We start from the raw sequence: 26,228 nt of genomic DNA on the forward strand, positions 1-26,228 counted from the left end.
GATTATTTTTAAAACATAAAATAAAAGGTCGCAAACACACAAGAGATAGTGAAATGTCACAAAATGTTGTCCCAGTCATATTATACCATTCTGTTCCCTTGCAGCGTCTCTCACTCAAACACTTACCAGGTGCTTCAATTAAGTCCATGAGGATTCAGGGTTGAAGGCCTTCAGGGGGACATTGGGATTGGGTCTGTGGCAGCTTCAGTTGAAGAGAAAAAACATCTGTGTGGTTGTTTGGGTTATCCACACACAATTACGTTCTCTGTCAGTGAATACACTTTGGATAAATGTTAAGATGTTTATTTACATCATATAAATGAACAGTTTTTGTGTTTGCTCTACCACACATCCTAAACCACAAATCAGAGAGGTGCAGATTTAGTATTGACATACGTATGTTTCCAAGGTCTCTACATAGCTTTGCTTATTAAATTACGTTACACTTAGAAAGGTTATTGACAAAATCTGAGTTCTACTATTTCAGTGACTGTGCTATACTGTTATTTTATGGGTTCAAATGTGATTTACAACGTCCACGGTCATGTTCTGGCTGCCTAAAATAACCGAGAACTTTTTAATAAGTACATACATTATAGGGGCGTTACTCTTTTAAAGTCTACAAGCAGCCAAGCTTAACAAACATTTGCATAGTAGTGCTGTCACGATACTGGAATTTGCAACTTTGATACAATACCTTTTAAAATATCGATACTTGGTACCACGGGGGAAAACTGACACAAAATTGAGGGCATAAACTTTTAGTTTTTCACTAAAAGATAAATAAGGCAAGGCATGTGTACTATATGTTAAGAGCATCAGCATCTAAGTTAATCTATTTCTGGGGGAGGGAATGAAAAAGTTTCAAATATTCAGATTTGATTATGTATCAATATTTTCGACAACACTACTGCACAGATGTCATTGAAACAGATTCATGACGCTGCAAAAACTGCTAAAATATGCATATTTTGTGACTTTTTACAGGCTTGTGAAATGTCTATTTGTCTACACCTTTGCAGATTTTTTTGTGTGACTTTAAATCTTTTTCTGTTATATCTTTTAACCTTTTCAAATAAAGGCTTTACAGTAGATCTGGACAATAAATGAAAAAATAGCTGCCTATTCATTTAAACTGACATTTACAGCTTTCTAATGTGTATTTGGTGTTAATTAATAATAAAAAACTTGATTTATTCCAGTAGGAACCTTGATGCCACACACTAGGCATTTAATGTGCTGTATATTACTAAGAGGTATGCTATATTATTGCATAATAGCAACAGCTTTGCGACACAACCTCAGCATCAACACACACACACACACGCACACACGCACACACACATAAAAGGCTAGTTACAGGACTGTTATGTACAAAGGCAACGACTTACACGTACAGACACATACAGATCTTTCCCTGATACAGATATTCTAAAAAGCTACCAAATATGACTATGAGTGAACAGTACTTAATATATTGGTGATCCTACATTTACCTCAAACATTGCATTACAGTATATTAGGTCACGGATGACAAAATCTGCCTCTATTTCTGGTTTGTGTTTTACATGAGGGCCTGCTGCACATGCCTCTCAGAGCCGTCCGACAGAACTTCCCCCTGTCCCGTCTGCTCCCACACCACACCGTCCTCCCCCAAAGCTTCTGTCTGCTGAAGGGAGCTGATCGACTGAGAGGAAGACGAGAGCACGGGATTGTCCAGAATAAAGCTGTCCCCGTTGGTGGAAGCTGGATCCTGGGACTGGGGATGGGAGGGGGACAGGAGAGTGGGGCTTGGGGTGGCCGTCTGTAGGGTCTGAAGCTGCTGAGAAGTGGCTAGGATGGGGATCTGCTGAATGTGGGTCTGAGACTGGCTGACCGGCTGGAAGGTCATTTGGAGGATCTGCGTCTGGCCCTGGCTCTGCTGCTGGGAGGAATATGACTGCAGAGACTGGAGCTGGGGTTGATGTTGGGTCACCACTGAGCTGGAATGGAGGGTCAGTTGTGACTGCTGAGCGGCCTGCACGAACTGGACGGGCATCTGGAGCTGGAGGTGAGTCTGCTGCTGGTGGTTGTCAGCAGGTGAAGGGGGGTCAAGGGGGGACAGGGCGATCGTCACTGGCACCTGCATGGTATGGAGGCTCTGGTCTTGTCCCAGTAAAACCACCTGGTGACTCACTTGTTGGGACACATGGCCCATCTGGGACACCTGAGCCACTTGCTGCCCGACTTGCCCTTCTTGGCTCAGCTGATCCACCTGCCCATCCTGCCCTATTTGGCTCACGTCCAGGGCAGTGACCTCTGTTTGCATGGGGTTTCCTGAAAGCTCCAGCAGGGAGGCGGGGGTTGTGATGAGGGCGCCAGCATTGGCTGCCAGTGCCTCAGCTATTAGCACCTCAGGGTGGCTCTTGGCCTTGTGGGCCACCACACAGTCCTTCTTCTCAAACTTCTTGCCACAAATTGGGCAGGAGAACTGATAAGTGGCATCAGCATCATGCTTCTTCATGTGCCAGTTCAGAGACGCCTTTTGACGACACGTGAAGCCACAGATTTCACACCTGTGGGGGGGGGGGGAGTGAGAGAAAATGCATTGAAGTCATCTCGGAAAATTTAAGATAATTAAAAAATGTCGCAACAAAGACTTCTAATACAAAAGTACTAACTGTAGGGGCTTCTCTCCCGTGTGAATCATGCGGTGCACAGCCAGGTTGTGGGAGCTCTTGAAGGCACGAGCACAGAACTCACAGATGTAGTCCCTCTGGTCTAGAACCACAAAACACACAAATATAGAAGTGTTCTGCATATACTTTACTATTAATTATGACAAAATTTGTCAGACAGATCAAACCCAATGCCTTTTTTCTGTATGCGCTGCGTATGTACCTGTGTGGTGCTTCGCATGTCGCAGCAGCTGCTTCTGTAGGCGGAAAAGCCTCCCACAAGACGGGTGAGGACAGACGTACTTCTTCTTAAGCAAGTGCTGATACTTTATATGGTGCTGGCATGGAAAACAGAGAAAATGCAGAACAGCATATTAGCATTAGTTGAATCGGATGGCAAGGAGAGTAAAAGTTGTCACTGTATGGTCACGGTCAGACATTATGTGAATGCAGGTATCATCCTGGGATGCCCTATTGACCCAGTGCAGGTGGTGTGAGAGAGCAAGATGATGGACAAGCTGTCATCGCTGCTGGTGAAGGAGTCCCACCCCCTGCAGGTCACTTTCACCGCACTGGTCAGCTCCTTCAGCAACAAACTGATACACCCTAAGTGTGTGAAGGAGAGGTATCGCAGGTCCTTCCTTCCTGCTGCTGTCAGACTCTACAATCAGCACTGCTCCCAATAGACCTCACTCTGCACTCTGCACTGTCAGTTTTCTTAATACCCATATGTATTATTTATATTGTAAATAAAAATTCACTGCTGTTAATTTTGTACAATATCATGTTTTTAATATATATATATATATATATATATATATATATATATATATATATATATATATATATATATATATATATATACATACATACATACATACACACACACACAAGTCTATTCTATTTCTTACCTTTTTAATTTATATTGTTAATTTTTGGCTATTGTTATTGTTTTTTGTAAATATTCTGTCCTTTGGCTGCTGTGGCAAACAAATTTCCCCATTGTGGGACAATAAAGGAATACTGATTCTGATTCTGATTTAGGTTTGCATGACATTTTGTGTGAACCTGTGAGACTTCACCTTTAGTGGAGTTATCAGCATTGACAATAAGGCTACAAAGATTAGTCGACTACTCGATTGAAACAGACTTTTTTCATAAATCGATATATAATTTAAGTCATTTTTCAAGCAAATATCTCAAACATTTGTCTTTTATGATAGTAAATGAAGAGTCTTTGGATTTGGACTGTTGGTTGGATAAAAGAAACATTCTGAAGACGTCTCTCTGGGAAATTATGATGAGCATTTTTCATATCTTTTTTATCATTATAAAGACTAAACGGTTAAACAAATAATGAAAACAATTGGCAGAGTAAATGATAATTAAAATAAATCTTAGCTGGAACCCTACTAAACAGGAATGTGTGGTCAAATTATAAAATTAAATAGTATCTGAAATTGAATCAGGATAACAAAAAATGCTTGTAGTAGTCCTAACCTCTTTATGATGCATACAGAATAAATTCCCAAACACATTTTTACTGCGGCAGCTGAGAGTGACAGACAGCCCTCACTGGGATTGTGTCGTTGCTGAGACTGACCTGTAGGTAACGAGGATGAGCCAGGACTGTCCCACATCCTTCCATTTCACAGCGCACATACTGCACTGGGGGCTTCTTCCTGTGTGGGTGAAGCATGTGTCATTGCACTGTCACAACACTGAAACCAAATATTAAATAAAACAGATATCAACTTCACCTTCTCTTTGGCAGCCTTGGGGTTTTATCGTCTTTTTTCCGCCGACCTCTCCTTAAATAAACCAAATATGATTAATGCAAATCAGGAAAAAAGGCTCGTTCTAACATGTAGTGAATTAGAAGCTGTTTGGAAAAAGAGTAAAAGTCCAACTGTGGCTCATTAAACACACATGCAACATGAATCTATATACTAACATATACTTTATTACACATCAATTGGTGCTGTGCTTACTTCCTGGGTCCATCCGGGTCCTCCACCATTTCTTCTTCTAGCTTCACTTCCTCTTCCACACTCTCCACATTGTCCAAACCTTCTATCTTTATCTCAGCGACCTCTTTCTCTTTTTTAGGTGCTTTTTCTTTCTCTTTCTTCTCCTTCTGTTTAGGAGGAGCTCTGCGCTTTGGTTTAGGGACATCCCTAAGACAGAAAGAGAGAGATATCCAGTTAGTAAACACAAAATGGGGCGCCATTTCTGATTATGTCAGAGAAACAAACCTTTCAGCTTTCGGGTCATAGCTCTGGTCATTTAGATCATCTCTAAAAGGAACGTCTTCATCACTGCTGAGGGCCTCTTCCTCCTCTGCGCCACTGAAAGCAAAACAACAAATCACTTGAAACAGAATTCCCCTCTTGTGCTCAGGGTCAAGTTGACGCACTTGAGATAATTATACCTCTGACTCCGCGGCTGGTAGTTGCGGTCGTTTGGGTCATCCTGAAATGGAGGGTCTTCATCATCCAAGACTGGCTCAGCAACATCCTCGTTTTCCTTCTCTTTCTTTTTACTGAGACAGCAGAAATTAGAAACACAGCCGTCATCAAAACACAGCACCAAACTAACTTAGTCACACACTCTCACAATTTACAAGTAAAGCCCTATTGGCACTGGACTAGTATTACCAGGGGACCACGTGTGATTTACAAATAAGGTTGCCACATTTGTATGTGGTATGGTGCATTTGCATGGGATAAACAAAGTTTGTATTTTACTTGGATTTACTGACATTATCTCCTTGACATGAGGTCAAGGCTCTGTTTAACAACTTTCCACTTTCAGAGGCGAAATATCTGTTCTTCAGCAGCCACAATATTAACATAGTTTAGAGTTGTTTTGCAAGCATAAATACACATTTACAGCTCATTCAAATCAAGTAAATGAAAACCATTTGTTGCCTTCTGTCACTCATTTTAACATCAGTATCTCGAACTCACAGCACAGCTACTGACTACTTACAAGCTTACAACAGATGTTTAAAAAGAAATGGAAAAGGACTATTATTATCACATGACCTCTGTGTTTGGCAAAATATGGTTGTGATTTGTGGTGGAGTTTTTACTTTACAAATACAGACATGGCAGATTTGCCCAAGATTAAGGTCACAGACGTCCTACATAATTATTACATATTAATTAAGGTCTCTGGGCAATACTAGTCCAGTGAGAAAAGGGCTTAAGACAGTATACTTTAAAAACATGGGCACAGGGGGCCATAAATAACAGCACAAGATAAGTGCTGAAGATATATAGAAATATTATGTAACCTCTCTAACCCTCTAGCAGCCTCCTTTGTTAAAACTAAGCATGTTTTTTATGACATTTTTAAAAAATGTTACTGCAGAACCCCACAGAGTCAGAACAAGTAAGTATAAACCAATCTGATCTGATCTGACTGCGTCAAAGATAAACTGTTGATAAAATCCAACATGATCCCATCACATCAATCACTAGGGTCAGTTCACGTGATTCTTTAATTTATACCTTAACCATATATTTACCATTTTGTAAAAGTATACGACTTGCTTACAATGTTCATATTGTGTTTTACCCAAAGGAACAAAAATATACTTACATGTCATACTTCTCTTTATTGTTTAACTCTCCTTCCACTGCTGCAGACAAACAGAGAAAGAAACCAGTTTAGATGATGTGCAAACTTGTATAAAATTGGGCGAATTAGATAAACACAAGCATTTAATTTCAGTCTGCTCCAAGAGTGTCACTGGAAGTAGAAGGGACTAACCAGACAGCACTGATCCCATTAGTTACACTGAAAATCCATAATTACAACCAGCACATATCAATTAAATAAAATGTCACTGAAGGGCTTTAATAGAATAAATAACATCCTGAAGCCTCAGTGCTTCTGCCTGAATCACAGGCCCACATGCCGAACCACTGTCGCTCACTGTCAACAGGTTGCTCACCAGCTGGATTATCCATTCCAGGTTCGGTCTTACACACAGGCTTGGCAGAGCCGCGGCCAGCCCTGCCAGACGGGGGCTTGGCACGAGTCTGGGCTGGGGGGCGTCTGGAGGGAAGAGCTGGAGTGATGGAGCAGAGGCATGCCATCAAACATACTGTGTGCCATGAAGTGTGCGGTGCAGGCATATGTAGACACAACACACACATAAACCAATGTACACATAATCTGCTTCCATCCACATATATTGAATAAGATGTAGGCATGTCAAAGACTGATCACCTTGAGCATCTGTGGCAGGTTTCTTTTGGTCATCTGAGCTGGAAAAAGGAGACAAAAACACTGAGATGACTTTTTCTCTACCTGCAAAAGGCACATCCAACATAACTCTACAAAAACAATGCATTTAAAAGCGGTAGCACTGAATATAAATATGACAATCTGTAGACCCAGGTAAGTGTTACTCCACCCTCCCCATGCGGAGCTGAAGAAAGGGGACGAGCTATGCTGAAGGCGTGCTTTTGACAGGAACTGACCCCTCCGACATAAACACACATGTAAAAAGTCTTGACAGGCTCGATGTAAACAAATGTACGGCTTGGACTGCTCTCTTACAAACTTACTCTGTGCCTTGAAGGCTGTCACCTGCGACCCCCCCTCCAGCCTCAGCCGAACCCGCTGATTCTGAATTTTTCTTCCGCCTCGAGTTGGAAACTTTCCTCCGCTTGGTCGCACCGGTGTCCGGGCTCGGTTCGTCCTCGTCGTCGTCGCTCTTGCTGTCCTTCAGCCAGGCCGGTACTGCCCTCGTTGACCTGTCTCTTAAAACCCGTCCTGAGCTCTGCGGGCTCGACGCTGCTCCGTTAACGTCCGTTAATGATGCGGAGACGCCGGACCTCGGGCGGCCCGCGCCCCGCTCCCTCAGCCCCCTCCGCGGGGTAACGTTGGAACTGGTGGCCGGGGTCTGCTCTGCGGCCTTGTCCTCCGCCGGCTCTCCACCTTTATTTACATCCTCTGCTCGGTCGCCGGCCGCTTCCATCACCGTGAGGACACTTCAGCCTACCTCAAATTCCGCTTAAAGTCAAGCAGGTTTAGTAGCGATGTGCGGAAAAACGGACCACATCTGGTTAAAAGACGTTTTGATTGCAAGCGGCCTTTATCCAACAGTGGGGCATTTTCTGTCAATGCGCTGGTTTCGTCGCAAATTAAATGCATACATTTATTGATTAGACATTGAAAACTTTTCTTAATTATCTATTCAGCAATAAACCGATATCATTTTAAAGAAGCAGACACTATTTTCGCGTTCTTAAAGCTATAGTAAACCTACTTATTCGCCCGGGCCTGGAGCGCAACCATTTTGTGCGCTTTGTTGCGTCTCCTTTAAGCCAAATATAAACTGAGGTTACGTTCAGGAGCGGCAACGCATTTTAGCAGCTGCACAAACTATTTGGATTTCCCTCCGTGCCTCCAGAAGATGGAGTCGGCCGATCCGCAGTGTTTATAAATCTGCGGAGAAAGCATCAGCCGTGCAAAGGCACCGTGCACACGGCTGACTGCCGGGGCATCATGGGAACTGTAGTTTGCGTTGAAGCACCACAGCTCGGACTTTATTTTAAGGATATTTCTATCTCTTTTGACGTGCTTTTATCACTTTAGGATAAAACATGAGGAATATAAAGATTTTGTGTATGATTAGCAATGGAATTTTTCTCCTGTAACAACAAATAATACAATATTGATGTAATTATCTAAAAATAATCCATGCATGCAGAATATTTCCCCTAACAACCAGGTAAAAATGATTGAAATGTTTTCACTGTATTGCCCAGCCTGCAATATTTTTTGTGTTATGTGCTAAATAAATTAATAAATTACAATATTTCACTCAACACTCAGAGTGTATAGTCATATCTTCTTCTTGCATGTATTGAATTCATATTTTACCCTCAAGTAAGATGAATTATGATTTATTTCCTACAATATTCGGCACTGATGACAGTGAAGCTAACATGGCTGCCAGTGGAAAAACCTGCACTGTGTGGTCAGAGCTGTACAGCTCTGCTGCAGGCTGTTCTGATGGGCCTCATTTACCACCAGATGGCAATATTGTCTTAAATATATAGTTCATAGTTCATCTCTGACAGAATAAAGTTAACTTGGTTAAATTTCTTCTCTTATTATCGGTCAGTGTGATAAAGCAGGTGTGGTGTTAAAGATAATATTTCTGAGAAATTAACTTACTGTTGCTTCATGCCTGACTGAGATTGTAAAGGTTTTATTTAGCTTACACAAACCACCATGAGGGATTGTAGTTGATGGGAAGGGCAAACCCACAAAAGTAGGTTTTGACCCTACTAGGGCCAGAATTAACAATATTGATACGAATACCAATTTGTTTTATTATTAAGAGCAGATAATGGGGCAGCAAATTAAGCATTTTACTGTCCTCAGCTGATCACTTAATAACATACATGGTAAGTCTTGAATGGCAAAATTCAAGCAAATTTCAGTTATGTCAATTCTATGAACAAATAGGGTGACGATCACTGCGTGCATGTACACAAAATCGGCAGAGAAGAGGAGTGCATGCACCAACAAGAGAGATCATGCTCCCAAAACATGACAATTTCTTTATATCTATCCTACTGATGATACAAGTAAGGCACAAGTAAAAGTCTTGCATCAAAATTGTACTTAACGTGTACATCACTGTAATGTTGCAGCAAGTAAAGGTTGGCTTTTAAATACTTTATATACTGCTGGTTTGTATAATTAATCTGTGATGTAGTAAATAAAGCTGTCAGACAAGGGGACAATATTTCCCTCTGCAATGTAGTGGAGTAGAAGTACAAAGTAGCATAAAATCAAGTAAAGTACCTCAAACTTGTACTTAAGTACTTGAGTGACTGATGACTGGACTTAGAATTGGTAGTATCAGTACTGTAGGTATCACTAGCAGCTTTGTATAAAGTACCCCAAAGTCATACTTGAGATGTCATGTCTAAATATTACTTTTGTAAAACTGAAAGTACCAAAGTATACAAATAGTACTTGAGTAAAAGTCTTAAAGTGTCTGATATTAAATGTACTTAAGTATCAAAAGCAGAAGTAAATTATTCATGTATTCACATGTATGTTTATACTCTATGGGTCATTTTTCTGATGATCAAAATCAGTTTGTTTTTTTGTTTTTATTTTTAAATCCAATTGCCTCAGCATAAAATCTGCAAAATAACTAGTAACTGAAGTTATCAAATGAATGTAATAGAGTTAATTGTACAAAAGTAGCATCCACATTGTGGTGGAGTGGAAGTATAAAGTGGCAGAAAATGGAAATACTCAACTCAAGTGCAAGTACCTCAAAATTATTCTCAAATACAATAAATGTACTTAGTTACATTCCAACAGTTAAGCTGATTGTTTTTTTCTGTAACATGTCTCAATACTTTAATGGTTAAACTGCTGTCTGGCAGGTGGATACACTATAAAAACTCCATGTACCTGTGACTGCCCTCCTCCTCCTTCTCATGTTGTTCTGAACGATGAGGGCTGCTAATGTTCTGAAAGGCCTCACTGAGCTCCTCGCCAGGGTACAACATGTTTCTGGAGTAAAGTTGACGGAGAAGTTTATGAAACATTCTCAAAACACTGCGCTCTCTCTCTCTCTCTCTCCATCATGACACATTGCCTAATAGTAGCTGATGTATGAGGTCAGGGATGGGTTTCCATTCACAGAGGTCGGAGTTAAAGTCAAGAAACGTCTGACCCCTTTTGCACTTTTTACAGTTATGCGGTTTAATCTAAAACTAAGGCTAGCTGACATAGTTAAGACAGTGTGTTTGAACAATGTAGACAAACAAAATGAAATACAGCATTGCATCCTTTTGAAAATGCTTTATTTATCTACTTTATCACTATAAATATAACAAGACCGAACAAGCTTCTTTTTTTTTTTTTAAACAAACCTTCAGATAGAAAACAGTCTGCATAGGTCTACAAAGGCATAGCAAAGGGCACATCTTGGCAATAAGGCACACACTAGCAAGAGTTTAAATGGTAACACCTATGTTAAACTAGGCATACATGGCTCCACACCACTGACACAAGGAGCAGAAGGACTTCATCCCGCTGCTGCAGTGTGGGTGAAATGCAGGCAAAAGAAAATAAAGCATGTGTAATGAGTGGGAAACAAGCAGAAGGTGAAATTTGGATGGCTGTTACTGACATATGCAGTTGCAAAACCAGCAGCTCAACACACATGATAATCCAGTTTTAGTCTTTTTGCTGTTGAAGCGGATAAAAAAAGTAGCTCTTCTTGTTCCCACTCAAAACACAGAATCCAGTTCAAAATAGCAAACAGAATATTACACATAACAAAAACACAATAACCTTGAATTCTTTAAAAACTATTGGACACTTTGGCAAAAAAGAAAACATATATTTTTCTACTTTTGTTACTCTGACTTTTTTAATCCCTAAACAATGTGTAAATAAAGAAAAGAAATATGTTTTAGAATATATTATACCTTTTCTTCTTACTTCATACACAACACATGTAATGCATATATTAAATATATCCTGACGTATTGTCATCATACAAGAAAATAATAAAAGCAGTAGCAAAATGGAGATGATGGAGTGAAATGAGACTTGTTTGTGGATAATCAATCTTTTCATTTTTCTCAAAATACAGGCCATCGTCAAGTCAAACGCATCATGTTGTTTAAAATGCAGTAAAAATGACAAAATATGCAGAGATTAAAAAAAAGGACTACCAGAACTGCTTTACAAATACATGCTCTCATATAAAGATGGCTGTGGAGTGTGACTTCATGATCAGTTTGCATCCGTTAAGTTTGTGTGCATGGCTACTTTTATATTTCAGAATGAGGTATTGCTCCAGTGATTCCCAGTCCAGTATTACACTTGTTTTCAGAGTTTAAAAAGTGCCTTCTAAACATTCATCAGGGTTATTTTATGTTTTAGGAAAAACTCGGTCACAGACACAGGCATTGAAAAGAGCCCAGTTCACATGTGAACATCTCTTCATCTGAAAGTCGCAATCTCTTGCCTTTTATAAATACGTTTTAAGTGCACCTCGGTCAAAAGCACAGTTTGGAGGACGAGAAATAAAGAGGAGACAATGTCTATGGAGTGTTACTGCAGGAGAGGTAGCCTTGTCACATCTGACTGCAGAGACTAAAACCTACGCGTCTCACCCCGATACAGTCATACCACAAATTTGGTGCAATGGAAATATGAATGCAGAAAACTCCACTCACTTTGTAATGAAAGGCACAGTGACAAGCACGGGGTAGCACATACATTATGCAGATGTAAGGCACTGTAGTCAGGCACAATCTTTCTAATATCATGAGACTGGAGTGTTTGTAGCCTTAGTTTTTTTTTTGGTTAGCGTTGGCAAATACAGGAGCTCTTTAGTGCTCCAGCCCATATAGATAAATGTCTCTCATTCCTGTCCATATTTGTTCACCTTTCAAAAGTCAAGCAATTTACAAAAAAACAATAATAAAGATATGCATAAATGAGAAACAAAACAACTAACATCTGTTCAGTCTTAGTGCCCTGTCAGCGCATTTTCTGAGGATAGGAAATATCTCCATGTTCATGATGTCGCCGTCTGTCAGACTTATAGATAAACCATGTTGCCTTTCCAGTTTTCTTTCACTAGCATTTCTTCCCCTACAAACCTGGCACAATAATATTATTTAGCTGGCAACTTTTCTTCAAACAAAACATGCTATGTTTCCAAGTTAAGGAGGAGAAAAAAAAGCTAAATATAGGCAAAAGAACACGACACTTAGAACCTTCATTTAAAACACAAATAAAACTAAATAAACCAAAAAGTACCAAATGGGCATGTTTGAAACATACACATTCAACCAGCATGGACGGACAGCATCACCTACAGCACATAGAATTGGCTACAATACTATATTAATGGAAAAAATACTAGAAAAAAACATTAGTATATCCAAAAACAGTTGTCTTCAGTGGTATCCTCTCCTGTCAGTAGTTCCTGTTGTACTTTTACTTTCTTTAAATTAACTTTTCTTTCTTGTAGACATGATGTAAAGGTCTATCTTTGCTGCTTCGGAGAACAAATACCGCCCCAATAATGAGAAACCTACAGAGAATAAACCTTAAATATGTTTCTTCTCTTCATAAATACTTGAATGTACCTTCAGTGTATAGAAGAGAGAGAAAGAGAGAGAAAGATATGTGATGTAATGCTTGTTGTTAGGGGCGCTGACTGTCACCGCATACAGGTTAGTTTCCTCAGTGAGTGGACTGTCCTCTATGTGTGTTCTAATTTACAGTGATGCTGCATAATTAAGCCTGTCATGTGGTTGCCTTGGGTCCAGGATACACTGAGGCTGATATGAGATGTCAGGTTGTCATTGTTTCACTGTCTGTTTTCTTAATATCATTCAAACGACATTCCTTTCGAGCTTTTGGATGTTCACAAGTTCAAGTGATGGGACAGACTGCGGTGGTCGCTCAGTCATGTGGTCCCACCCTCACATTAATATGTCTGGTAGACATCGTGGATGGGCAGCTGGAAGGCTGTGGCGGGAAAGGCCTGTGGCACCGCATAGCCTGCGTATCCCCCATATGCTGCAGCCGCCACCGCTGCATTCTTCTGCAGAGCGGCCAGAGCTGCTGTGTTGGCAGCGTAGTTTGTGATGGGGACGTATCCACCTCCATACAGGCCACCAGCTGCTGGGATACGCTGTACATTGTGGGCCATGGCATAGACGGGAGTGATTGGACGGCCCTGGTAAATGGAGGAGAAGGAATATAGTGAATAAGACAATTTCTAAAGTGTGTCCTTAACAAGTGGCAACCTCCAGGGGCTGAAAAAATTAAGCCCAAAACTGCTGTTCCTCAAATGGCCACTTGAGGCTGGCTCCCCGTAATAAAATGCCAAACTTTACAGCAGAAATAATCATTTTTAAAGCCTCAAACAAAAAAAATGGTTATTTTAGCTAATTTCTCCATTCATGGCAACTGTACCTAACAACACAAGACATGACACTAATGTTACATTGCTTGCTAACATACAACCTATTTACCTTTTCTTTAGTAAGCATGGACAAATTAAAACTCGCCTATAAGAAAACATGAATCCTTTTAGTCCTAATTAGAACATGGGAAAAAAAATTTCACAGATGGTAAATATATGGAGCCACACCACTTGACATAGATAGAAATACACTGTAATATAAAGAGAAATAGCTCTTTTTGTTGCCAATACAAAGATTTATGCTATTTGTAAGTGAAAATGGCATACTGTGAGATGCGTTACTATGGATCCCACTGGTTTTCTTGCAAGACCCGCCCTACGCCACTTCTGATAGATTGCCTTTGTTGGTTACGCTCCCTACGTTTGACTCAAACTATTAATGCATAGTGTAACAATTAATGAGCTTTGCCTAACTAACCCTGAGACACTGCAGCTGTATGAGCTGAAGAGGTTGGTGTGTTTACTACAGCTCACAATCCAGTTTATCAGCTCTGCTTCTGGCTGTTTATTTACAAACCAATTCTTGTCTCATTTGGTATGGTTAAACAGTAAATTCTCCCTCCCTCCCTTTCGTTGCCCAACTGAATACCAAGGCAAGGAAAACCTCTGTCAGTTTTTCTCCTGTCAAACAACGTGATAGATGTACTGTACTCAGTGAGGAGTACAAGGGCCAAGAAGCCATTTAGGCTTTCATCATGCAAAAATGACAAACGTAGGCCAATCAGCATGTAGGGTGAATCTTGCAAGAAAATCAGTGGGATCCATAATAACAGACAATTTATGTTTTTTAGATGCAAACATATACACCAACATCAGAATTCACACCTGAAAAGGTGGCGGGGTAGAGACCGCAGGTAGGACGGTGGCAGCAGCAGCAGTAGCAGTGGTGTGTTCGGGGTGTTGCATGGCCAGGGGGTTGATAAGGTGCTCCACCGTGTGCACCTTCCCCTCCTCCATCAGCTTGGCTGCAGGAGCCGTGCTGAACACAGGGTACTGCCCACCCAGAGTCGGCAATGCCACTGCACATAAAGAGACACAACAATGAGAGCTCGGATAATAGAGCGAACCACTGCAGACAACAGCAGAGTACAGCAAGAGATGGTTAATATGTAGACAGACAAGCACATTCTTGCACCCATGCTCAAACAGAAACAGCCACACTTTAATCTGAAGGTAATCTATTACAGGACAGACGGATGAAGCAATGAAGGATAAACAAGACAGAGAAAGGTTGAAGGAAACAATTTAGGCATTAAAGGAAAAAATAATAAACTACACAAGTTGGCATTGGGGTGTGATTCGGATTATGATGGTGCTCAACTGTGGATTAACCTCAGTGCTCCGACACACACACACACACATGCACACACGCACACACACACACACACACACACACAGTGAACACGTCAGTCATTGTTTCAGATGGACAAAAGTCTTTTCAATCTATTGGTGACCCCGTGATTCCACACTGACTTGGACTAAGAACGAGACCCCCAAGATTGGGGTCAAATCGTTCCCGTTCCCGTTCCCCCACTTTACAGAATGGACCTTGGGTCACCAAATATAATAACAATGACAAATATTAAATTCATGATGAAACAAATAATCTGGTAGGTTTAGTATGTTTAGTAATAAACTTGAAGATTAAAGAATAATACCAGTGTTCCTCTTTTTTTATTGCATTTTATTTTGTACAGTTCTGTACTATTATGTTTTTGTTTCACGTCTTACTGAAACGAGAGTTGTGGTTTCAACCTCATTTGTATCAATGTCATTGCATTTTTTTCTGTTTACTGTCAGGAAACAAGGAAACAGAAATAAAAGTAATTTTCCACCAGGAAATGAATGTTTTAAGACAAGCCACCATATATTTCACTCTTTGCTGGGGCAGCAGCTCATTTCAGCCTAAATTTAACATTGTAGACAATGTACAGTTTTACAAATCAAAACAAAAAGTGTAAATGTCAGAAAATAAATTTACAAACAACATGCATTGCAAAATCACGATGATTGTATGGACTTAATGTGTAGATGGGCCACAAACCTAAATAACACTGGTATTATCCTTTAAGTGATTAGAATAGATTGGACTCAATAGAAGGGAGGAGATAAATAATCTTCAGTTTGTGCGTTTAGTTTTGCATTTCAACTCCTTCCATGACTGAAACTGTCGTAACACTAACATATCTAAAGCAGCTGTTCCTACAGAGAATAAAACTGATTGAGTTGATATCCAGTAACTTCATTTTGTGAATAGAAAAGGTAAATTTTTTGTGAAAATGTAACATATCTAAAGCAGCTGAGAAAGAAAGAGACAAGATACTGTCAACAACCTTTCAGTAAAGGTTTGGAGCTGAGTCATATGTAAAAGTAGATTGTGGAAGAACTGATCCCCACACAACTGAGGCCATGTTCAGACAGACATCAGCACTGCGTGAAAAAACATGACTTCCTCGTTCAGTTAAATGGAACCAATTCTAGCCTCAACACAATGAAACGGCTTCTGCGTTGGCCATTATCCAATCAAATGTATTCCTTTATTTTCTTTTAACACAGTGCTGATTTTGATCTGAACACCCGGTAAGACAATTTTTTTAAGGAAAAAGGAAAGAATGAAAAATGGCAGTTACTTTCTGGTCACGCTAGAAAGGACAAATTTTCCATTATTCTTTGCTTTTTTATTTGAGGAGAAAGGGAGTCCTTTTGCACCTGACCATCCAGCAACAACCATAATCTTGATTTATAAAGTGTTCCTCAAACCACACAGGAGAGAGAGACAGTAAATTATGAGCTGGAAGGTTTAATAAAGGCTTTTGAGATGGGCAAGGATATGGATGGATATATCTATCTCACTGACTTGTGCCAGGTTTGATGCCAACGGGGTTGACAGAGGCAGCGAGCTCCAGACTGGGCATCAGCTCATAGGGCTTGTCGGGCTGCTTGGACTTGCCCTCATGGTAGCGGCTGTAGATGCCACGACCGGCAGAGTAACCCCCCAGGTACGACCCCCGTGGTCCAGGGGTACGATTACCTGCAGCAGCACGACCACGACCTCGCACAGTACCTGCTTAAAATACAATTAAAGTAATATGATGACAGGGGTTTTGGTTTAGGACTTGGGCAGCAAGGGCAACTTATACTGGGGAAACATGTAAGTCAAGATTTTATGATGGTTTTAGAGCTTTAAATGGTAGTCTCAAGATATCAGAACTGGGCCAGCAAGAAGATTAATTTAACTCTAACTGTCCTGGGAATTTCTCATCGATATCTGTTGAGCACAGGATCTTTTTGGAGTTCTTTGGGTCCTGTTTGGCCTTTTTCTGACTCTTAAATCAGATCTGGCTATGCAAGTTCACGGCACTGAGAAATGGTACTCAGAGACATTCTCAGCTTTCTAGTGAACTCTGCGATAACCCAGCATGAAATGGGAGGTGACAGCACAGCAGGAAAAGGATGGTGTTAGAAAATGTATAGTTTGTCACATGGCAAGAAAGCTCATTGTTCATTGAAGGAATGAGTAGAAATAAGGATGTGAGGGATTACCATTGTTCTGTATCATTGGGGATCCTTTGGAGAGAAAACCAAAACACAATGATTGTTGAAAGTCAAAAAAGATTTTCCTGCTACCACCCAAAGACCATATATAATCAATCATTAAAGGTAATGGGATTAGCATTCATTGGTCCATCACCTAGTTTTGTCTTTGTCTCTTAACTCTGATTTTAAGCCACAAACCCTCATCAAGTTAAAGATCGTAAAACTTTTAGCAAATGAGTTGCATTGTCATCAATGATTAAATCATTAATATCTAAGTCATCATAACCCTTCAAGTCTGTCAATGTTCCTACAATAGCATCTTTTGGATGTCAAGATGAGATCTTTAGCAGTGCATTGGCCAAAGGTGTTCCTGCTGCCACCAACATTTACAAAAACAGATGGCTTTCAGAGAAACACTGTGGCTTTTGCAACTGATCGTTACTGGTACAGAAGCAGAAAGAATGAATTCTAACCTTTGACGAAGTAGTCCCTGTTGGGTCCAATGAGAGTGTTGTAGGGGTAACCATAGTATGCCAGTGTGTAAGGATCACACTGGTAAACATAGCTCTGCTGAGGAGCCTCTGGAGTGGCAGAAGCCCCCTTGGAGGCCTTCTGTCTTGAGTACTGCTCTTTGTCAACCGGCTTGGCGAGCGTCACCTCGATGCAGGACCCTTCCACCTCTGTGCCATTGAGGTGGTCCATGGCCAGGACAGCATCGTCCCGGGAGTTAAAGTGGACGAAGGCGTAGTCACGGATTTTCTTCACACGTTCAACACATCCAGGATTCCACTGGCTGAACACCTGGTTGACAGAGAAAATGGGTGATTGGTTGACAACAGTAAGCCAATAAAAGCATAATGAAACCTGTAAACTGATCAGTCAGCCAGTCCTACCTGTCTGATTGTCTCCTCACTGGTCTCCATCATAAGATTCCTGACGTAGAGGATCTTCACTGTCTCCATCACGTCTTCGTCCACATCAATCTCCGGCTCAGCCCAGTCCACTGCGATCTGGTGGCCCCAAAGCTGAATGCGTCCAGGCATCAACTTCCTGCGAGCCATGGCGGCTGCACGGTGCGACTCGTACTCTACAAAGGCAAAGCCTCGGTTCTTCATCTTGTCTGCAGCACTGGCATAAACTATCACGTCTAGTACCCCTTCTGTCACCTTAGAGACCTCCTCCAGGATCTCCTCACGCTTTTTGGTCTTGGGGATGCCACCGATGAAAAGACGGCAGTTGTCCACGGAGGAGCAGACCCCCAACAGCCGTCCGGGCCGCACCTCATAGTTGTTGAGCTCGCGTACAGCCCGCTTGGCCTCGTGTTTCTCCGTGTACATCACAAATGCGTACCCTCGGTTCTTCCCATCAAAGTCCATCATCAGCCGCATCTCATAGATGCGTCCAACGGACTCGAAAACTGGGACCAGCTCATCCTCGTAAACGTCCCGTGGGATCTTGCCCACAAAGATTTCACACCCCCGTGGTGGAGATGCACCATTCCAACCAGGAGGAGGGCCATATTTACGCTGGCCATTTTCTTGGACCATAGTGTAGCCGGTGCGCTCCATCAGGGCCACCAGTGCAGCCTCATTAGGAGCACCTGCAACTCCCTCAGGGATGTTGATCTGTCCGTGAAGAAGAGAGTGGTGGGAGGCACCAGAGGGTTTGGAGGGGGCAGCGTTATTGCTCATGGTCGAGGAGGAAGCAGGATCTTCGGCTGTCATTCTGAGAAAACCATCCAATCAGATCTGGGGCCTGAGGAGGGCAAAAAGAAAGGTTTCAATCATCAAATTACATTAAGGACCAGAAGCCACCATTTAAAACATCTGTAGCAACAAAAAAAAACCCATAAGATGGCTGATTTGCAGGCACAATCACACACAAGATTACTTCCTGAACAAACAAACCAAAGCTCGTAATGAGACCTGGACAGAACAGTGAGAATACAGCATCTATAAATCCCCACATCACCTTCCCTGTCAGTGGTTTTACAACCTTGTTTTGTTGAGTTCTACAGATCCCTTGCTGACCTCTGACCCCTATCAGAGAGAATGAAGGGCTGTAAACCCTGAAACCTCCAGCTCAAAGTTCACTGAGTACGACTGAGTCACATGCTCATTAAATGTGTGTGTCAGAAGTAAGTCACTCAAGTTGGAGTTAAGCTACATGAGGAATTTTGTGTAAAATCTGACCCCAGTGACTCCATACTGTGGCAAAAAGCTGTGCAAATTAATCTATCTCATTCTTGAACCTGCTGCACACACACTCACCACAAGAGGGCGTCGGATTTCTCACCTCTTGATCCTGAGTGTGTGTGGGTGCAGCTTTGTCTGTTTGTGTGTTTCTGTGTGTGCGCTACTTCATTAAGGGCTGCAGCCCTATAAAAGGAACAGAGAACAATCAGAAATCGGCTTCCCGAGCATAAACCTCTTACTCTGTTATTTTCCAACACTGCCAGCATTCAGAACGGAAAAATCCACAGCTTTTTAAATCCCCAAATCTCCGCGCTGCGTACAACACTGCCGCAACCAATCACAGCAGACTACAACAGCAACCCCTTTTTATATCAGGCTAAACGTCATGTAAGCAAACAGACAAAATAAAAAACAACCAGGTGCTAGTTAGGCAGGCAGTGTGTGTGTACGTGTGTGTGCGTTTTTGTGCGTCACAAGATTGCCTGGACTTTGATGGAGATAGCTGAGGCGGTCAACAAAGGTAAAACACTACTAAGCCAAGCAACCATGGTAACGCACATTTGACTTTACCCAATATCTCACTCTCCCACACACATACACACACACACACACACACACACACACACACACACACACACACACACACACACACACACACACCTGTTCACTTGTTAGTTGCCCAAGGCTGGAGGGCTTAGAATTACCTGAAAGCTAGCTCACACCTAGGCCACAGAGGCAGGAAAATGATGCAAATGTCAGCTTGATGGGAGACAAGGATGTTTTAAATATCATTAAAATGTATAGCTGATATACCACATAAATTTAATTCATTATTGATTAATTAATTTGTTGTTGTGTACTGAAGACAATTAGGTCAAAACAGGGACAACAAGGAAAACAAAACAGCAAGAGTTGGGAAAGACAGGATGTTGTTTCCTCCCTCTATATTTAGCCGGTAGTTGCTGAATGTTGGCATAGGTCAAGATGACATTAGATTACAAAAAAAACATAGAGTTTCTGCTCAGCAAAGATGAAGTGCTCTTAAAGGGCAATTCCACCAATTTTACACATTAAAGTGTGTTAACAGGTCTTGGGGAGTACTAGTGCATACATGAAAATATAGTATAAAGCCTTTTGTGGCTCCAGAGGAAGCTGCATGTAATCTCATCAATTGCCTCTAGTGATGTCACTCAGTGACAGTTGCATTGTAGGTAATGTAGGTACCAGGTTTTGAAAAGTCTACTGGTCTAGCATTACACTTCTGTAACACTATTGGACTCATTATGGTCAGTTTAAATCAAGACAGCAAAAACAGAGATATCAACTTTTTTATTCCACACATTCCTCTTCCTTTTCAAAACCTGGCGCATACATTACCCACAATGCAACCGCAACTGAGTGACATCACTGGAGGCACAAAAGGCTTTATGCTACTTTTCCCACACACAGTATGCAGTAGTACTCCAAAAGACCTGTAAACACACATTAATGTGTAAAATTGGTGGAGTTACCCTTTAATTGCACATTTAAAAAAAAAGCAGTTTTTCCAGTAGCCTGTGATATTAAAACAACCTTAATGTTGCTTGTTTCTGCGTTGTTTTCCCTCTGCTTCCACAGCTCGACATGCCCTCCCTCTGTTCCTTCTATTGTGTGAAGTGCTAACATGACTCCATCTCTTATCAGCCTTATCTCGCCAGACTGATGACAAAGGGAGGACAATATTCACTTTGGGAGTTCTGCTCAGTGATAAAAAGAAGCTATGTGAAACTGTGAGGTCGACACTCTGAATGACATACTCAGATCAGTCTAGGACTGGTTTTAAAAACCTCCCTTATTGGATATATGTGTGTTTAAAAAACTTGATATATTCTCAGAGGGCTGACCTACTTCCTGCTTTTGACCATTTGGAGATATTCCTGACTTCCTTAGTGCTGACCACTGTTGTGCAGAAGTTTTTCTTTCTAATGGGAGACTCAGGAAATACACAGCCCTCAGTGTCAGAAGTGAAGCAAAAATCAGATGGTGGGAAGTACTTTGTTACTGTACTTTGTTACTTTCTGACAACTTTTTACTTTTACTCCCTACATTTTAACCCAAATATCTGTACTTTCTACACCTTACACTTTCAAAACAGGCTTTTTACTTAATTTTTTAGGCAATTTTAATGCATTTGAGAGGAATTATTGATTATTTATATGTGTGTGTATATATATATATATATATATTTATTTATATGTATATATAAGTATTCATACTTCCACTTGAGTAAATAATGTGTGCACTTTTGCCACCTCTGCTTATATTGCATAATATTAAGAAAATGAGAATTGTGTGTGTATATGGGATCTTTTGGCATCTAAGTGCATCTGAGAAAAGGTTCTTGAAAATCTGCACCTTTTAGAAAGCTATGACCTTATACATGCTGCATGTAATCATGTGTTTGTATGTATATGAATGTGTGTGTGAGTGAGAGAGAGAAAGAGAGCAGGAAAACTAAGGCAGCAACAGGTAGATGATTAACCATGACGAACACAAATCACAGCCTTCTATCACAGAGGGCATAAAGATTTACAGATGACGCCTCGGTTATTAAGAAACCAGAGCTTTGGAAGGAAACGTTACAAGAGACATAATCTATACTGCCATTCAGACCCAGAGTTCACCTGGTTCAAAGGTTGTGAACTCAGGAGGGAAGAGCTGGCTGGTTTGCACGCTGTGAAGAAAGTTCAAGAGAAGGATTTTATTGGCTAACAGTGCCAACCTACTGGGTTAAAGTGTTCCAGTTATGGTTGCAGAGATTAGCCATTACATTGTGTTTATGATTGATAGAAGCACCTGATTCTCTACGTATTAACAGCATGTTATTGGGGGCTGAATTGTTTTATGAGCAGGCAAAAAGGCTTTCATACCATAAACACAGATTGACGACTGTGGACAAATTCCATCTTTTTGCTCAAATAAACTAATAAGGCATGGCGTAGTTCCTCACAGCCAGAAAGAGGAAGAACATTTCATTTTTTTGTGTCGCTGACCTGATGTTAGATCAACACAACTGTCAGGAGCATTTGCAGCTCTTATTCATAAGTTTGTAAGCCAAAAGACCTCTCTTTGCTCCCAATTTAGTGGAGATTATAGAGCAAAGAAAACCCTAGTGTGTGTTAGGAACAATGCATCTCTTAGTTTGCTATTCGATCCCGAGTGACACTGATCCAGAGTGCTGAAGAAAACAGGCCTAAGGATGCCTCCATCTTAGCTGTATGCACACACACGTTGACACGTGGAGGCGATCGACTCACAGCGTCTACCCAGCAGCCCCCTAACAACAGGGTCACAAGGCAGCAGAAGAGGATCAATGAAACACCAAAGCCTCAAAACACTCCAGTCCTGATGTCTGAACTCATAACACACAGTCAATAAATAACATTTGAGAAGCTGAGTCATGCACATACTATTCAAACCTGTCTTCAAATACGTAGAAAGAACTGCTAAATAATAATCAAAAGCCTGTCATTCAAGGTTGAAGAATCCTTACATAACCAAGACAGAGAGAGAGAGAGGGAAGTGAGACTGATACAAAGCAGAAATCTTGAGAAGGACATCACAGCAGATGGGATGTTGGTGGAAAAGAGAAGAGGAAGGAGAAGCAGAGAGTGGTCAGATGGGAGAATAGCTACCCCTGTTGCTTCACAGCGCTCCGCTGCTTGGCCGCCTGCTCTGGGAGTGTTAGTCCACCTCCATGAGAGACAGGTACAGCAGGGCACTGAGCACAGAGGCCAGCCTCCTCTACACACACACACACACACACACACACACACTGAGCCAAAGCTGAGAGCATGAGAGCTGATGAGGGTGGAGCTAAAACAGGTACCTTGTGTGAGTGTGTGTGTGCTTGTGGGCGGATCCCACAGAAGCAAGAATTTTAGTAGGAAGAAACACAAACACACAAATAAATGCTTGCATTTTTGCATTTTTTTACTCCAATACATTTGTCTGACTGTCAGACTTTTGTTTTCCGATCCGACATTTTAGATGATAAGATGATTTGTTAGAGATTAAATCACAAATAAAGCAGTGTGGGTGAAGCCACTTGTCACGTTTCAGATGTTTATGCGTTGTTAGCAGTTCCACCAAACACAGATCTCCCCTCTAAACCTTTTAGATGGTTTCATTTTACAAATTATTTTAGGCCTAAAGAGGTAAAACTCTCAAAATACATTAAAACAAATACATTAAAAAGTACAGAGTTCGTGCCAGGATTTAGATTTTTCTTCCCATTAACCATCCCACAATCCCAAAGATTGGAAAAGTAGTTTCTCTGGCTTTTAAGGGTTTTCTGCTTAGAGTTGCAGAAAAAACCCCTGCAGGAAATGTTCAAACTGAGGTTTGAATCCTTCCTCATGTTGTCTTACTCTGACATTTGGAAATTCTGTTACCACTTGACTGATTTATGTCATGTCAGCACAAGACTACGACTGTGTGTAAGTGTATATGTGTGTGTGTGTGTTTGTGTGTGTGTGTGCGTTTGTGTGTATTCGTGCATGCACGCGTGTTTTTTTGTACATAACAACGGTGAACATGTTCCTAGCACAGCTTAACTTAAGCAAACAATACACACCTTCCTGGGCAGTCAAGAGAGCAGATAGAGAGACGACTGAGAGGAAAAGCAGTCAGATGAGAGAACGTCACTCGCTCAGAAGGTTTCTGTCTAAAACCTCCCCTCAGAAAAGAAAAGAGGGAGTGAGGGATGGATGGAGAGAGCAGATGGGGTGAAAGGGAGAGATAGAGATGAAAGTCACAGTGTGTGGTCAACAGTGCTCTGGAGTTTCAGCTGCTATTGAAACCGGCCCCACTCCTTAACGACTGAGTAAACAGGCGAGAAGAAAGTCTATTTAGCATAAAGACCAGAGGATAAACAAAAAAGAGATTTAAGTACAAACGATAGAAAGTGAATATTAATGATGGCAAAAAGGTGTGTTTGTAAGGTGTGTGTGTATAAAATACCTAGGGTAAGGTGTGTGCACTTGTCATGCGGGAAAAGTGTGTATTGCTGAAGAGCAGGACCAATGGGGTCAATCTAAATCAAAGATTAACTGTCAGTCATTAGTGAGAGCCAATCAGGACTCAGAAACGGTGTTCAGGTGTTCCTGTGTTCCTGTGACCGCACAGTGAGACCATCAGTCCATCAGGTCAGCGGTTAACCGTTGAACCCCACAGGAAGACTCGCAAGATGGAGGAAAAACATTGACTTGTCACTCGCCCCTTAATCATTGTTCACGTTCACTAAATCATTTGTCATGAACACCAACACGCCATCGCTTAAAACCACCCACACCGACCGGTTCAGGTTTAATCTTGACTTGTGGATTACAGTTTACTTGATTTTAAGTTATAATTTTAATGAATAAAAGACTTGAACTCTGAATCCGTCACTTTCTGACCTCCCTAGTGGCACTCAGTCCTGTGAAGATGTATACATCGTTAAAAACTGGTCACAAATATACATTTTCATTTTTTAAAAAGGCGCAGTAAAATCTTCACAAAGCTGGGCACTGTCATTTTTAGCAAATGTTACTCAAACAGGTGTAAATTGTGTATTTTTACTGGACTATTATCAGCCAAGGATTAATACACATTCAGTGTGCTATGAGTATTTCTGCAGCAGGACAGTGTTTGTGTGATTGACTCAAAATAAACTACAGTGAGGAACCCGATGTGACAAATGAGTAAACACGGTATGTTCCAGAAATGGCTGTATATAAAAACAAACAAGGAGTTATATCAAATGCTTGAAACCATTGGAACCAGAATACCTTCATTTTCAATGACGTGCTTTGAGCCAGAGTAAATGTGATATTTAGCACGTCTTGATTGTCATTTTGCAAAACAACAAAGCAGCAAAACATCTGTCTGAGCTGCTTAGTGCACAATATACTGTAGATAAGAGTAGAAATAAGAAGATAGAATACAATAGATACCAAAGATGTAAATGTGAATAAAATAGGTGTTTAAAAGATTTCACAGCAAATGTTTTGTTTCCAGCTCTGACAGAAAAACATCTGCTTGGCTTTTCCTTAACATGCTAAATGTATTTGGTCAGTCAGTCAGTCAGTGGGGTAAACGAGTTAATGGGATCTGCTGACAGTAAGAAAATATAAATATGTTCATGATGGCAGCCCGGAGACCATATTTTACTGACCTTTGTATTTCCTACTAAAAACCCTGCTGCTGACATTAGGGTTGAAGCTGAATAACACTTAGAACTAAATCATAAGTAATCACATTAGAGAGTGGCCTATTAGACTTTGTTGGTTATCTCTGATAAGCTAGCTCTCTATTAAGGCCAGGGTCACACACACACACACACACACTGGAATCTGCCACATGGACAAAACCGGTGAATAAGCAGGAATAAGGTCAGCAATAAAGCAGTGCTGGTAATCAGTATCTTGGCCGGGGAGCCTGTATGACTACCATCTATTATTACAAGTCATCTATATAAGTAAATGAGTAGCATGTCACAAGACCAGAGGTCCTGCTGTGTATTTCTGCAGAGTGATATGACCTGTAGGAGTAGTGTGAGACTACAGTGTTTAGTCTCACACTGTGCTTTCCTGGAAGAGGTTCCTCTCAGAGAGGTGCAGAAACTGATAAACTGTTTCAGGAGCGTAAAAGTATAGGCTTCCTGCTGGGATTTTTGGTTTCTCCAGCTGCCTAATTGTTTCAGGTAGATTACACAACTTTACAGTGTCCAAAACATACTTACATAATCCATATCCTTGAAAATGTGAAGCAGGCATTATTACAAAGATGATCATGGCTGTTGATTTTAACTTC

General features: G+C 41.1%; 2 protein-coding genes across 9 annotated transcripts in view; both read right to left on the reverse strand.

The window, feature by feature from the left end:
• Positions 1–287: 287 nt before the first annotated feature.
• Positions 288–8,007, reverse strand: zfp91 (ZFP91 zinc finger protein, atypical E3 ubiquitin ligase). Of its 2 annotated transcripts, none has more exons than XM_073464892.1 (12): positions 7,238–8,007; positions 6,897–6,934; positions 6,619–6,735; positions 6,264–6,303; positions 5,089–5,199; positions 4,913–5,005; positions 4,649–4,834; positions 4,418–4,468; positions 4,261–4,339; positions 2,881–2,995; positions 2,661–2,760; positions 288–2,555 (listed from the first exon to the last, which is right to left on the reverse strand). In XM_073464892.1, the coding sequence occupies exons 1-12, from the start codon at positions 7,648–7,650 to the stop codon at positions 1,565–1,567; spliced, it is 2,334 nt and encodes a 777-aa protein (XP_073320993.1). In that variant the 5' UTR covers positions 7,651–8,007; the 3' UTR covers positions 288–1,564. The 2 variants fall into 2 exon arrangements, with proteins under 2 accessions (XP_073320993.1, XP_073321755.1); XM_073465654.1 differs by having other exon boundaries at positions 1,475–2,555; positions 6,264–6,300; positions 7,238–7,739.
• A 2,486-nt stretch (positions 8,008–10,493) lies between these two features.
• rbm47 (RNA binding motif protein 47) overlaps positions 10,494–26,228 on the reverse strand; it is a 34,095-nt gene continuing 18,360 nt past the window's right edge. For 3 of the 7 annotated variants that reach the window (XM_073467069.1, XM_073467053.1, XM_073467062.1), the window contains exons 3-8: positions 18,093–18,954; positions 17,673–18,000; positions 17,206–17,229; positions 16,520–16,729; positions 14,488–14,681; positions 10,494–13,413 (exon numbers count right to left, since the gene is read on the reverse strand). In XM_073467069.1, coding sequence (XP_073323170.1) covers positions 13,162–13,413; positions 14,488–14,681; positions 16,520–16,729; positions 17,206–17,229; positions 17,673–18,000; positions 18,093–18,923 — 1,839 coding nt within the window. In that variant the 5' untranslated portion in view covers positions 18,924–18,954 and the 3' untranslated portion in view covers positions 10,494–13,161. Of the gene's footprint in view, positions 13,414–14,487; positions 14,682–16,519; positions 16,730–17,205; positions 17,230–17,672; positions 18,001–18,092; positions 18,955–20,098; positions 20,242–23,068; positions 23,203–26,228 lie in introns of those variants that run through there. The other 4 variants (XM_073467077.1, XM_073467086.1, XM_073467102.1 and 1 more) reach the window with 4 other exon arrangements.

The sequence above is a fragment of the Pagrus major genome, chromosome 1, assembly GCF_040436345.1.
Source record: "Pagrus major chromosome 1, Pma_NU_1.0".
Taxonomy (NCBI): domain Eukaryota; kingdom Metazoa; phylum Chordata; class Actinopteri; order Spariformes; family Sparidae; genus Pagrus; species Pagrus major.

What these genes read in the sequence shown, in the direction of transcription:
- zfp91 (XM_073464892.1), bottom strand. Translation starts at nt 7,650, where the DNA reads ATGGAAGCGGCCGGCGACCGAGCAGAGGATGTAAATAAAGGTGGAGAG. An exon ending in AATAAAGAGAAGTATGACAT is followed by an intron (nt 5,200 to 6,263) that starts GTAAGTATATTT and finishes CTGCTGTCTCAG; the next exon opens with TAAAAAGAAAGAGAAGGAAA. An exon ending in GACCCGGATGGACCCAGGAA is followed by an intron (nt 4,469 to 4,648) that starts GTAAGCACAGCA and finishes GGTTTATTTAAG; the next exon opens with GAGAGGTCGGCGGAAAAAAG.